This window comes from Schistocerca gregaria, chromosome 2 (assembly GCF_023897955.1).
Source record: "Schistocerca gregaria isolate iqSchGreg1 chromosome 2, iqSchGreg1.2, whole genome shotgun sequence".
Taxonomy (NCBI): domain Eukaryota; kingdom Metazoa; phylum Arthropoda; class Insecta; order Orthoptera; family Acrididae; genus Schistocerca; species Schistocerca gregaria.
Genome location: NC_064921.1, coordinates 37,140,625 through 37,155,442, shown reverse-complemented (window position 1 = coordinate 37,155,442; position 14,818 = coordinate 37,140,625). Strand labels below are relative to the sequence as shown.

At 42.7% G+C, this 14,818-nt stretch overlaps 1 protein-coding gene across 1 annotated transcript in view; it reads left to right on the top strand.

Annotated features, from left to right (window-relative positions):
* The window catches only part of LOC126336273 (uncharacterized), a 737,143-nt gene that overhangs the window by 552,400 nt on the left and 169,925 nt on the right, over window positions 1-14,818 (top strand). Inside the window, exons 8-9 of the mRNA XM_049999768.1 lie at window positions 2,701-2,798; window positions 8,183-8,323. Of these exons, the coding sequence (XP_049855725.1) occupies window positions 2,701-2,798; window positions 8,183-8,323 (239 nt within the window). The remainder of the gene's footprint in view (window positions 1-2,700; window positions 2,799-8,182; window positions 8,324-14,818) is intronic.

The window sequence follows — 14,818 nt, the reverse complement described above, 5'->3', positions numbered from 1 at the left end:
TGGTGTCTTTATCCAGATCTTGTGTGGCAACTGAAAAAGGGATTGATATTCAAATTTGGTGAGAAGACGAATGATATAACAGAACATAGACCTAGATATAAAGGCAAGAGGGAGGTGTGAGGGCAAGCTGTCAGCATTCAATCTTAAAAGTCTTTTATTTTCAACATCGCAGTCAAACATGCCACAATAATTTTGACAGCTTCTTTTTTAAGGGAATCATAAGACTTTGGACTGTAATTCGAGATGTTATATTTGTAATAAATAATTGTTTGCAGTATCACTGGGCACAGTTTCTTCTCACAGTAATGAGATCGAGGAGACTGGTGTATGAAACAAAGAATGAAACTACTTTATTTTTCTTTCTTTATCACCAGATGCATTTTGCGCCACATTTTAGTTACACTGACAGTAACCCCAAGTGTTACACTGTTAAACGCTAGTCCAGTATTTACCAAAATTTGTAGAGGAATTAGACAATTAAACTTTCATTCCATTAGGAACTATCGTCCATTGTCAGCATCTGTGTGAGGTGTGACCCCTACAGGTCTTACATAACTCTTTTATTTGTCACGGTACAGAAGCAAATGATCTCCAAATGCCATCTCAAAATTTTTTTTCCACATTGAGAAAACACTGTGTGTCGCTTTACAGAGATAGACGGCCAAAGGCCAGTAGGAAAGTCTGCGTACGCTCCCCTCACATCCCAGACGTGCGTCTCAGGGACCAGGTGGGCCAGTCGAAGATCTGTACGCTCCTCAAGGTGTTCGCCGTGTGAGAATCGTAGCTACCCGTGACCTTAAACAGAATCATCTACAGACGTGTTGGCACCGATCTGACTGCCATGGCGCGGGATTAGCCGCGCGGTCTAAGGCGCTGCAGTCGTGCACTGTGCGGTTGGTCCCGGTGGAGGTTAGAGTCCTCCCTCGGGCAAGAGTGTGTGTGCTTCTCCTTAGGATAATTTAGGTTAAGTTGTGTGTAAGCTTAGGGACTGATGACCTGAGCAGTTAAGTCCCATAAGATTTCACACACATTTTTTGTGACTGCCACGAAGAGAAGCTGGACTCCTAGCCGGACACCACCTGCTGCCACTCAGTGTCGCTGTCGACTTCAGCCCTGTACTGTGTGAGTCTCTGCCTCCAGCAGTAAGTGACACGGGTAAACTGGAAACCTCGACCCAGCTGCCAGTAACGCGTAACCCCGTGGCTCGCGCCCCACACCCGCCCCGTTTCCCTGAGTTCACCAGCTGCCCACCACAACTCGCTGTGCAGTCAGCACACCACAGCCACCGGTGTCCCTCGTGCCGAAGATCTGACCTTTCTTGAGTCTGAAAGGTGGTAGTAACCTGTGCACGTTGTCGGAGCAAACTGTGTTTTGATCTTCACGTAAAAAGTTGCTCTAACATTATACTCGTGCAACAACCGTGATGTATTCACACCGTTCTTTGTCTGTTGGAATAGCTTTTTTATGCTGCTGAAAATAAGCATTTGTAAGTATGAAATATTACCCTGAGCACCCCACAGTCATCAAAACACTCTACCAGTTTGGCAGCATTCAGTGCATGTATTCGTAGTGTGACACTTTCATTTTCCATTGGGGTGTATCTGCATTTCTGTTACATTTCTATGTTTCTGTCTGTTTTCACACAGGCTGTTTTAAGTCTGTGGTAAGTTTATATTTACTTAGAATAAATCCTACAGCATAAGAATTGTCATTACTGATCGAGAAAAATATTACCTAAAATTGAACCCAGACCTTAAATAGTGAACTTGATAAACAAAAGCATAGGTGCCATAGGTGGGGACATAAGAGGAACATAAGTAAAACAATAACATATCTGACTTTTTATTTCCACCAAGGACAGCTGAAATTTTATACAACACTTCTAACACTAACATACTAAAATGGGTAATGACCGTTCGAGTATTGAGAGTAATATTAAAAAAAAAAAAAAGAGTTTTATAAATGGCCTGAAGAAAAAAATGTAAAACAGAGTGTAAGATGGGAGATTAGCTGCCATCGACCCCGAGGCCGGTTTGACCTTCACCGTGCTTTAGTGGGTACGGTCCCGTCAGAGGTGCCGTGCCCTCGCTCTCCTCGTATCTACCCTAGTCAGTTATGTGGGACTGTGCAGTTTGATGTAGACTGTGAACTGTAGTGTGAGTTAGTATTTTTAACATGCGAAAATCATCCCTGTGTGTGAAAGAATCTACTACGTGTCATACAATTGGACTACCTCGAAGCCCGTGTGCCTGTGACGAATGTGAACTCGGTAACTTAGATATGTAATTCATACTGTCTGTCATGTATTGCTCATTGCCTTATCTTATTGTTAATTTTTACTAATACTTAATTTTACATCTTCCAGACTTCTGGATTCAGTGTTTACTTTTTAGTGAGTATCAGCTTACCATTGCCATGCAAGTGTGAAAAGTGCAATCCATTTATTTTTCTTTGCCAACTTTTCGTGCTCTCGTGTTTCACTGTTTTCCATATGTAAAATCCTTTATACCACTGACATACACTACACATTTGTCCAACAAATAATTGTAAATATGGGTTTTTATGTAACACTCTTTCTTAGCTACCAGTTAATAAAAAAGTATACTTTTCGAATATATCTTTTGTAGTATATTTGAAGTAAATAGATGTCTATAGTTAATAAAATGCCTATATCTCAAACACTGCTTCTTCTTCTTTTAGATATTGTGATTGGTGTCCCTTCTCTACAGGCGCATAACATCGAGGCCAAAATTAGAGAGGAGCGCTGTCGGTATCTCGTTGCGGAACTCGTCTGTCGGGTCAGTTGCTTATTGTTGCAATATATGTATAGTGTTTTAAAATTTCATAATTTTAACCTGTAATAGGAAAATAATTCTGTCATTAATGTACATTGTGGTAAATTGCTATGCAGTTTCTAGGAGAATGACAGCAGTAGACCTAATAGCAATTTATATATCAGTTGATGGCTTTGTAGATGATGTAAATGCAACTGTGAAAAGTAGAAATCAACTTTAAATATTTTTGCTATGGAATATGTGAACTTGCATACTATTACTAGATTTGTGTATTTAACTAGCCTTCTAATCATTCAAATGCATATTAATACTTTGAAATTTATTTTACGGTGTGGTCTGTTGGAGAATGTAATATCTCTGATCGCGTATCTCAATAACTACGAATTGTTACTAACATTAGTGAAGTCGATTTTTGTTATAAATGTTCAGACCATTTATATTTGAGGTATACGGGATGCAGAGATTGTTGTCATTCGAATCTTCTTTGCGGACTCTGGTTTGATGCAGTTTCATGCGCCAGTCTGTAGTGTGTGAGCCTCTTCATCCTTGAATAACTACTGTAACTGACTCGTTTGCTGTATTCGTGTCTGCCTTTTCAGTTCTTACCACCCACTTCCCTCTGCAACCAAATTAACTGTTCTTCAGTGCCTCACGATGTTCTCTCATCTCGTTACAGGTGGCACCTCTTTATTAATTACTCATTCTATCCGCCTAATTGACAGCATTCTTCTGTAACACTACACGGTGCTGCAATTATCTATAATTAAGTACATTTTGAAAGGAGGTGCACAATTACTCAGTCAGATATTGCGAAGATTTCAAAGAGGTGCAAAGACTGAAATTGCTTCAAATGTTGAGAAATGTAAACTGGAGCACTCAAAATATATGCTATATAGTGTGACTGTAATATCAGAAAGTCACAGCTGGATTCGTTCGACTCAAACAAATATCTGCGTGTAACAATTTATAGGCATCTGAAATGGAAAGATCACACAGTCTCAGTTGTAGGTCAGCAGGTGGCAGACTGTGCTTCATAGGTAGAACATCAGGGAAATGCTATCTGTCTATGAAGGAGACTGTGTACAAAAGACTCACAGAATCCGTCCTTTGTGGGACTTGTACAAAATAGGACTAAGAGGGCATACCGAACAGCTACAAAGAAGTGCAGTATAAACGGTCACAGGTTTGTTCGATCTGTGGGAGAGTGCCACAGAGGTATTGAACAAATTGAACTGGCAGGCGCCTAGAGATAAACACAAAAGATACTGTGAAACCTAGTTATAAAGTCCTAGAACCAACTTTAAGTGTCGAATCTAGAGATATGTTACAGCCCACTACATGTTGCTTCCGTAGGGATCGTGAAGAAGAGATTCGGCTAATTACAGCAAGCACAGAGGCATTTAGGCAATCGTTCTTCCCACACTGTGCACATGAATGGAATGGGGAAAAATACCGAGAACCGGTCTCATGGGACTTACCCTCTACTGTGTGTTTCTTGGTGGTTAGTAGAGTACGGATACAGATGTAACTGTTGATTGCAGAAATTTATATTCCTCTCTCATATGTCCCGTTAACAATCTACGTATCACTTCTGTATATTGCTGTAACCCCCAAAAATATCAATAAGTCTTTTAACACACAAATTTACATTCGATATTAGCAAATTTCAGCAGTGTAGCAAACTTAGTAATAAATTTTTCTCACCTCCTCCTCCTCCTCACCGTCACATTTCACCGGCTACTTTCTTATCTTGTATATTACATTTACTCCATTAACTTCTCATTCAGACGTCAGACAATACAGAGACACTTATTCTTAGGCTTGCTTCAACCACTTACAAATTTAATTTAGAAAATGACCCAGTGGAAAATCCAGGACAGAATAACGACAATATTATGTAAAGTACGGATTGCTACTCGGCATTTAGAGATGTTGAAACACAGGCAGACATGATAAAAAAGGCTGCTAAACACATGAGGTTTCTGCTGAGGGGCCTTCTTCTAACGTAGAAAACACACACACATTTATGTGAGCACAACTCGCACAGACGTGACCACTGACACGGGCCACTGAGGCTGCATTGTGAGCAACTATGTCTGAAGGGAGAAGCAGTCTGGGTGTTGGGCGTAAGGAGGCTAGGGTGAGGAGGGGGAGTGATAGGAGGGCAGGGTTGGAAGGAGGTGTAGTGCTGCTTGAAGGAGCATGCAGTGATCTGATGGGGACAGGGTAGGGGTGCTAGGTGCAGTTAGGAGCTTTTTGGGGGGTGGGGTGGGGGGTGGAAGGGTAGGGAAAAATGAGAGAAGATGTGGAGGAGGGAGGAGAAAAGAGAGAGAGGGGGATAGAGAGAGAGAGAGAGAGAGAGAGAGAGAGAGAGAGAGAGAGAGAAACTAGTGGGTGTGTAGGTGGAATAGAAAGCTGTGGAGTATTGCATTGGAGCAGGGAAGAGAGTTACAGGAATGTAAGATATATTACAGGGAGAGTTCCCACCTATGCAGTTCAGAATAGCTGGCAGAGGCTTCGACAGTCACTGAAAAGAAGCGCATTGTCTCGGACAGTGTGATCGCCAATGGGGTGGTCCAGTTGTTTCTGGACACAGTTTGTCAGTGGCCATTTGTGTAGGCTGACAGCTCGTCGGTTGTCGTGCCTGTGTAGAATGGAGCAGAGGAGTTACAACTTATCTTCTAGATAACATTACTGCTTCTTCAGACAGCCCTACCTTCGATGGGATAGGTGATGCTTGTGACCAGACTGGAGAGGATGTATGGGACAGGTCTTCGACATAGATATCTTACAGGGATGTGAGCCACGAGCCACGGGATTGGGAGCAGGGACGGAGTAGGGATCAGACGAGGATATTGCACAGATTGGATGGGCGGCAGAATGTCACTACGGAGGGGTGGGACGGATAGCAGGTAAGACAATCCTTATTTCAGGGCGTAACAAGAGGTAGTCAAAACCCTGGCAGAGAATGTGTTTCAGCTACTCCATTACTTTGTGATTCTGACCCCTTTGTGGCCAGACGGTGTGGATGTGGGAAGTGAACACAAAGGAGTGTTCTCCTCTCGTGACTCAGTACATCTAGAACTGGGGCAACTACGTCACATTCTCCACTGGGATTTCAACTGCTTCTCGTTGTACCCTGAAATGAGGAATGTCCTACTCACTATCCCTCTCACCCCTCCCACAGTCGTATTCCCCCACCCACTGAACCTACACAATATCCTCGTCCGTCCCTACTCCACCCCTGCTCCTGACCCCTTACCTCGTGGCTCGTATCCCCATAATAGATCTACGTGGAAGACCTGTCCCACGTGCCCTCCCATGACCACCTACTCCAGTCTGGTCATGAGCATCACACATCCTGTCAAAAGTAGGGCTACCTGTGAAAGCAATTGTGTGATATACAAACTGAGGTGCAACCACTGTGCTGTGTTCTACATGGCCACGGCAACCAACTAGCTGTCTAGCTGCACAGCCTCTGCCATCTGGATCCCTGGAGCTGTCCTGCTAACACCAGATTTTCTGACCTGTGTGGGTGAGAACTCTCCCTGTAATATATCTTATGTTCTCGCATTTCCCCAGATTTTTGTGTATACACACTCGTGACATGTGCGTGTATATCAGGTTCTGTCCCCTGATTTTAGTGCAAATAATCTACTTGATTTCACTATCACTTACATCATACTTTTCTGCAGCTTCTTTCCGAGATTTGTCCCGAGACCATTTTTGCCATTGTACTGTAGTAGAATAATTTTTATATGTACTCTGGTTGTCCTTTCCCATATTGTAGAAGAGACAGACAGACTTGTCCACCTCGGCTTTTGATGATGCCTCAGAATTTCTCATCTCGTCTCTGTAAGAACTGTCAGAATATAATATAGTAATTTATCAGCACTAACAACTGGTGCAGTGTGAAGACTTTTACTGTAAGGACAAGCTGTTAAAGTATACGAGGTGTAATCAAAAGTAATGGAAATTTTTCTTTTTCTTAAGCCATCTTTATTTATTCAATAACATCAACTTTGTCCCCTTCAACAAAATACACTTGTGCTAGCACTTGTTCCAGTCTTGTGGAACTTACTTTTTGTTATGGTGTTCAGTCCCTTCAACGATTCTCTTTATATCTCATCAGTGGTGGCAAAATGATGTCCTCTTGTTGTTCTCTTCAGTCTCAGGAATTGAGGAAAGTTGCAGGGGTCATGTCTGGTAAATACGGTGACTGAGGCAACGTAACTGTTTTGTTATTTGCCAAAAAATCATGAACCAGCACAGAGTTGCGAGTGGGAGCATTGTCGTGACACAATTTACATAGTGGATTTGCCAAAATTCTGATTGTTTTCTTTGGATTGCTTCATAAAAGGCAGATAACTTTCGTGTAGCATTCCTTACTGACCATACGATGATAAGACAGGAACTCATGATGCACCATCCCATTACAGTCAAAGAAAACAGTGAGAAGAACCTTCCTGTCGTCAAATTTGTTTTGGTCATGGCTCTTCAAGCAGTTTCTATTGGGAGGATTGTGCCTTGATTTCAATGTCATACATGTATACCCAGTTTTTTGCACCTGTTATAATCTTCTTTAGAAGGTCTGGATCATTGTCGACTTCATTCAGCATTTTCTGAGTGATGTGTACATGACATCATTTTTGGCTGAAATTCAACAATTTCGGAACAAAATTTGCTGCTACATGTTTCATACCCCCGCTTTCCCCCCCCCCCCCCCCCCCCCCCCCCACTCTTCCCCATAAAAAATAACCTAAAATAAAAAGGGAGAAGAAGAAGAAGAAGAAAAAGAAGAAGAAGGAGGAGGAGGAGGAGGAGGAGGAGGAGGAGGAGGAGGAGGAGAATTGCTTGGCATGAGTCAAAGGTTATGCCGACATCAAGAGACACTGATTCGGTGATTTTGCAGAACCATTTTCTTTACTTCTTCCACACTGTCATCAGTAAACAATGTGCTAGGATGTCCAGGGCAGTTGTTATCTTCACTGTTTTCTCAGTCCTCTTTGAAATGTTTCTACCTCTCATAAGCTCATGTCTCACTCGTAGTAGAATCGCCGAAAACCGCAGTCAACATTTTGAATGTGATGCTGCACTTTTTCTGTATTTCAAGCAAAATTTAATGCATATTCTTTGATCCACCTTTTCAAAAGTAAAAATTCGCTGAGCACTTGAAAACGTCTATAACTTTGAATGCAAACGTACATCATGGACATGTGTACCAGCAACAAAAAAAAAAAAAAAAATTGGAAGAAAATCTAATATATAACACCAGCAAAATTTAAAAACTTAATGTTAAATTTTGATCACACCTAGTATAAGATTTACTACTGTTGTTTTTATTTATATTTGGATGTTTTGTGAAAGAACAACTATTTTCCCAACAGAGTGAATTTGAAGATTCCCTCGAATTATTGTGCGGATTTGTGCGGCGGCAGCTTCGTCGTGCAGCTACAGAGAAATTTGAAGTTTTGAGGGAAGCATCTCGAACACCTGTTCCGATCCCTTACTTATTTCTTACACCAAAGGTAAGCTTGTAATGCAGCTGTGTGTAGAAAGCTATTAATGGAGTATTGTGGAATGCAGATAAATGCAGCCTATTACAACTGAGTATATGAAAACGAAAAATGGCAGTGAAGAGATTATATTATTCTGTGCTTGACAACATAATTACACAACTGTTGCATTCAAAGTGTTAAATTTTAAGGTGATACATGTCTGAAAGTAAGACTTATGACAATTTATTCTGTCGATTCTACATTTTATTACAAACTCGAGTGAAAGCAGGATGGAAATTCAACCTCATTGCCAGCTACTTTTTGCACACATTCAGTACTTGAGAGTACGCCCTCCAGACACATTGTATTCAAATCGTGTCACAGGTATATCGTGTCTTATCAGAAGATGGGCTGTTTGTGTAGGTAATAATGATGTCGTACGCCAGCACTGCTGCAGCTACTTGCTTGTGGCACTGAGTGGAGTGACACAGTTGTCAGCACATTCAGGAGGATGCCAGTTCAAATCTGCATCTGACAGTCTTCGTTTAGGTTTTTTCATCTTCCTCAACCACTCCAGGCGAATGCCAGGATGGGTGCTTTGAAAGGGTACAGCTGATTTCCTTCCCCACTCTTGAAATATTCTTAACTTGTACTCTGTCTCTGATGACCTCAATGTCGATGGGATGTTAAGCTTAAATCTGTATACTATTTATGTAGGCCAGGGTACTAATACACTTCCTGCAACTCCTGAATTTCCTGTGGTGCCGGGTCTCAGCTATTTGGCCTTCCTGTCCCTGTCCCCTTGTGTTATCACCCTGTTCTTCTCCTCCCTCATTACTTGTTCATTTAAATAACTTCGTCCAAGGACCTGCACACACTGGTCAATGTAATTGATAATTTATTTTTGTGCCTGTGTGCTCTAAAGTTCATAAATTGAGCTTAACTCTTTATTTATGTGCCTACAGCAGCCAACATTTGGCAGCTGGTTCTCTGACACATTCCATTGTCCATACTTGTGCAGTATTATTTCTAAGTTTGTTTGCAGAAATTAATTGTGCTTGGCTGATACAGCATAAGCAGCTCTATCATTGATGCTGTTCAGTAATTAATAAGACATATACAAGCATGTTGTTACAGCTTGTTCCTCTGTTTGATAGTTTCTTTATTTTGTAGTCTATCTAAGTGGTAGAGATGTCGTGGGAGTAGTTATTAAATATACAGGGTACATCAAGTCTTGTTGCATAAAACAAAATTAAAGCACTATGGAGTTTGACATTTAGTCCATAGTTACTTTGCAATCCCTTCCTTCAGCATCTGCACAATTTAAACTTTTGATGACCTGTTTCATATGTTTTTCTTTCAGTAAATGAAAGAATTGCAGTACAAAGTAACCTCTCAGTTATCTAGGTTAATGCAAATCTTAAGAATAAATGGATAACCAAAATACACAGATAATCAAAAATAGATGGAAATTGCTACTAACAAAGCTCATTTGAAAGCTGTTGTGTACATAGTTCCGCGTAGTCAGCGCGTACCCAACTTTCCCACTAGAGCACGCCCCGCTAAGTACAACAGCGCAGGCGCAGCGCTCGTCCATCTCCGCACTATGAGATGGCGCTGTCTTAGAGACGGACCAAATTCTGCTTCTGCCGATCCGCGTATTAATATGTAACGCAGCCAATGAGATTGCTGCTAACGTAGAACCTTTGATCCTCACGGATCACACTCGTGCACTGATACCTGAACGCGCGAGGTATTATAACAACTGTACAGACCTCCCATTAGTCAGTCTGCATTAGTCTGTAGTCAAGTTTCAGTCTGCGCCTAATAAGATTATCATATTCCTATATATAGCCATGAAGAGAAATGTATAGACACTTTGTCAAGTATCAAAGATATGTGAGACAGATTAATGTACCAAGACCAAAGGAACTTGAGACTGTCAATTGTAAACAGAATCCAGAATCAAGTTACGTAATGTCTGTGATTTTATTATTTTAATAAATGTGTGTGAAAATTAATCAAGTTCTGTTTAAAGTTGGTCACCGTCAATCTGCTACTCTAAGCATGCAAGTGGCATTTCTATTGTCTGACCTAACGGCAGATGATAAACACGCCACAATAAGACCACAAAACATATTGCTGACACTCACCTACTTCGTTAGAGCGACAAGTCAAATAATCTGATGGAGGGTGTACCGAAGTTCTTACAGTACGCTCACCACAAAAGCATATTGCATAAATGAAAACAAGACATATGGCAAAAAAGTAAATAAACTGTTCATGATTTCAAAAGTATCACCATAACTTTTAATTCATTTATCCCACTGTGATATGAGATGGTCAGTCTCTTCTTGAAAAACGTTTGCAGTTGCCTATGGAACCACGGTTGTATCTAAGCACTCACCTCTTAATCTGAAGCAAATCAGTGACCACAAATGTCTTTCTTCGGGGTGAGCCCACACATGTTGCCGAGGTTGTTTCAAGTACACTGCAGAAGATTCACTGGGAAGCTGTTACACATCCTCCATATAGTTCAAATCTCTCTGCATGCGACTTCCATATTTTTGTATCCCGCCTGGGAGGCAGCACGTGGGTAGGAGCAGGAAAAGGTAAAATATGTTGGTACTGCAGAGAGTAAATGTGGTTTACTGGTGCAAGAAGAATACATAACTTTGCGCATAGGTGAGAAGCTGAAGCGAAGTGTCCCGGCTGCCTGCTGTTGTTCAAAAGGGCTGAAACTGTTGCGACGCAGAGCCTCCAATGCTGCCGGAAAACAACCGGCGGCAGAAAACCAAGGATGGCACAAACGAATCTGGTTCTGGTGATTCTTGGCAGTGCCTGAGGGACCAGAAATGAGAAGTAAGGCACAACCAAGCCGGCGAAGAATGTGCACCTGCCCCCAGTGCTGCCTGCCAGAGAAAATGTGATAAAACACCAAATCGTGTGATCCAGAACGAGGCGAAGCAGCAGGAGCGCGTGGTGGTGGGTGCAATAGCTACAGGAGCGACAGATGGGCGTGGCTGTGTATAAATTCCACTGGGGAATGGGTGCCGCACAGCTGAGAGCGATAGGAAGCAAGGAAAGTCCAAAGTGCATGCTCGTGAGAGTGCGTGGCGCACAACTTGTTCATATCTGACTTAAATGTAAGCAGAAGCGTGTAGCCTCACTGTTCGATTGGGAGCGGAACGGGGTTGAGGTCAAATGGCGAGTGCCATTAGCATCACAGAACGCTTCAAACTCTGAGGACATGAATTGGGGGCCATTGTCGGAGACAATAACTTCAGGAAGGCCCTCAATGCAAAAAATAGATGTCAAATCCCAATAGTACTGGCAGGTGTAGTAGAAGACATATGTACGACAAAAGGAAAGTTGCTGTATGCATCAATTACTATCAACCAGCAGGTGTCCCAGAAAGGACCCACAAAATCAATATGAACGCACTGCCAAGGTACAGTAGGAGTCGGCCATGCAAAGAAGCACTGGCGGGGAGCAGATTGATGTTCCGCGCAAGATCGACAGTTAGCAAGCAAATTCTCAATTTGTTTATCAATGCTGACCCGAGTGCAGTGACGACACGCTAATTGCTTCGTCCGCACTATACCCCAATGACCAGCATGCAGTAAATGGAGGATTTCCAACTGCAACAAACGAGGTACAACCACACGAGACCGATCATTGTCAGTTCGTAACAAGATAACACCGTGGTGTACAGACAAGTTGTGACGCTGTGCAGAGTAACGTCGAACAAGTGGATCACGAATCTGCGTAGCAGATGGAGGCCATTGAGTACGAATATACTGCGAAAAAATATGCAAAGAAGCATTGGCGGCTGTCACAGCAGCAATGCGATGAGAATCCACCGGAAAACCATCGGCTAATTTCTTACCTTTTGAACCAATAAACATGCATGACAATTCGGAAGAATCAAATACTTTGTCAGGACCGATAGGCAGACGAGACAAAGTATCAGCATTGTCATGCTGGGCCGTAGGCCGAAACAATATTTCGTAATTGTAGTTAGACAAAAACCAAGACCAACGTTGCAACTTTTGTGCAGTACGTGCCAGAACCGGCTTTGACGGGTGGAACGACGACGTCAAAGACTTATGGTCGGTGACCAAATAGAACTTGCGACCATACAAAAAATCGTGGAACTTAGTCCCTCCATAGACAATAGCTAAAGCTTCCTTCTCGATTTGAGAATAGTTTTGCTCTGCAGAATTGAGCAACTTAGACGCAAAAGTGATCGTACGTTCGACAGAATTAATGCGGTGCGAGAGAATCGCTCCAATGCTATGAGAAGATGCATCGACAGCCAAAACAACTGGTTTGGAAGGATCGAAAGGAATCAAACAGTGATCACTCAACAAAGCAGATTTGCGCTTGTGGAAAGCAGCGTCACATTCTGAAGACCAAACAAAAGGAATGTTCTTATGCCGAAGGCGATGCAAAGGCACTGAAATCTGCACTGCATTTGGTATAAACCGAATGTAATATGTAATTTTTCCCATCACAGACTGAAGTTCTTTCACGTTGCTGGGTGCTGGCAAGTCTCTATGGGTGCTGGCAAGTCTCTAATCGCACTGAGATGTAACAGCGAGGGGTCAATACCCTGTACGTTAATCATCTATCTTAAATACTGAATCTCAGTTTGAAAAATTTGCATTTGTCTCTGTTACACTTTAATCCTGCCCGCAAAAGTACAGTAAATAAGACACGCAAATTCTGCAAATGTTCGTCAGGGGTGCGACCTGATACAACTATATTGTCCAGATAATTTTAGCAACCAGGGACAGTGGCACACAACTGCTGCAAGTAAGGCTGAAAAATAGGAGGAGCCGAAGCACTACCGAACAGAAGTCGGCAAAACTTGAACAATCCAAGGTAGATATTGATCAGAAAATAGCGCCGCAACTGTTCGTCAAGCGGAATCTGAAAATATGCGTTCCGCAAGTCAATCGTGGAAAAGAATTTTCCTGCACCAAGCTTATCAAAAATGTCTTCAGGGCGCGATAAGGAAAATATAGCTGTCTGGGGATATATTGTAGACTTAAAGTCAGCACAAATACGGAGACGACCGTTAGGTTTCTTGACAGACACTATAGGCGCAGCCCATGGCGAAGCAGATACAGGTTCAATGACACCACTGTCTTGCAAATGCCTAAGTCCAGCAGCTATGGCGTCATGCAGTGTGTGCGGTACCGGGTGTGTGCACTGGAAAATAGACATGGCATTGTCTTTAACTACAACATGCGCTGCAAAGTCTGTGGGACAACCAAGACCATCAGAAAAAAGTTCAGCAAAATCATTGCATAGTGCAGCAACACTGTCTGCATGGACACTAGAGTTGATGCAAAGTACATTGTCCTGAATTGCGAGGCCAAAAAGTTCAAATGCGGCCAAAAATGTTCGTAGCAGAATGTCTGCAAATGTTCACAGTCACAAAAAGTTTCCTCACATTGTGCTGAATGCGAGAGGAAGTGTCTCGCAAAACTTGATTCACACGAGGAGCTGTAGAAGCATGTGAATCAGAAGGCTTTGAATAAATGGCATTAACATCCATAGGCTGACGTGAATCATGATCACGGCGGTTGCTGATGCGGTGACACCCACACAAGTCACGCAAAAGGGAGACGGTGTGACTTAGAATTTCTTTTACTGCGCACAGCTTGCACATGTCCTTTCTTACTACAAAAATAACACTGTGCTTGACAGGATGGGCAACTGTTCCATGGGTGGGCACGAAAGCAGTTAGGATGTGATTTTAGTTTCTTAGAGGATGCCTGGTTTGAACCACGTTTATGTGCTGCGTAAGCGGCGTGGCATGGCTGGCTGGGCTGGATGGAAGGGCACTTGCTGTACAACACTTAACAGTACACACTCGGCGTCACATCGAATTCGGAAGTAGCCATGCCTAATGTATCTTCTCTGTCTAGCAAGTCCACTACTTCCTGCAAAGACGGATTTTTAAATCTGAGGATTTGTTTACGGATGCGGTGATCCACCACATTCTGCTCAATAGCGTCTCTAATCATTATATCCACATATGAGCGTCCACACGAGCAATTAAAGTCGTGATCAGAAGTTGGTCCCTGAAGGTCTGTTAACCAAGATTTATTTGACTGAGCAGGACCATGCTGGAGACGAAAGAATTTGTAGCGTGCAGCTACCACATTTACACTGTCACGGAAGTGGGAGTTCAAAGCATCAATCACATCGTCGTAAGTTTTAGTTTCTGGGCAGGTGGTGGGAACCATTTTCACGAGCACACGGTACACCACAACACCCGCATCGGCAATGAAAAAAGCAAGCCGCTCTGTACCTGGTACATTGTATGCTGCGAAGTGTGCCTCGAGCTGGGCGAGGTATTGCGGCCAGCGTTCAACGTCAGGATCGAAGGCACGAAATGGATGTGTAATTTGCTGAGCCCGATAATGGACAAGATCGGACAGCAAAGCCTGTTTCTGTAGCGAAGCTACAGTTTACACAAATGGTCTATATAGCGAAAGGTGGGAGCACTCG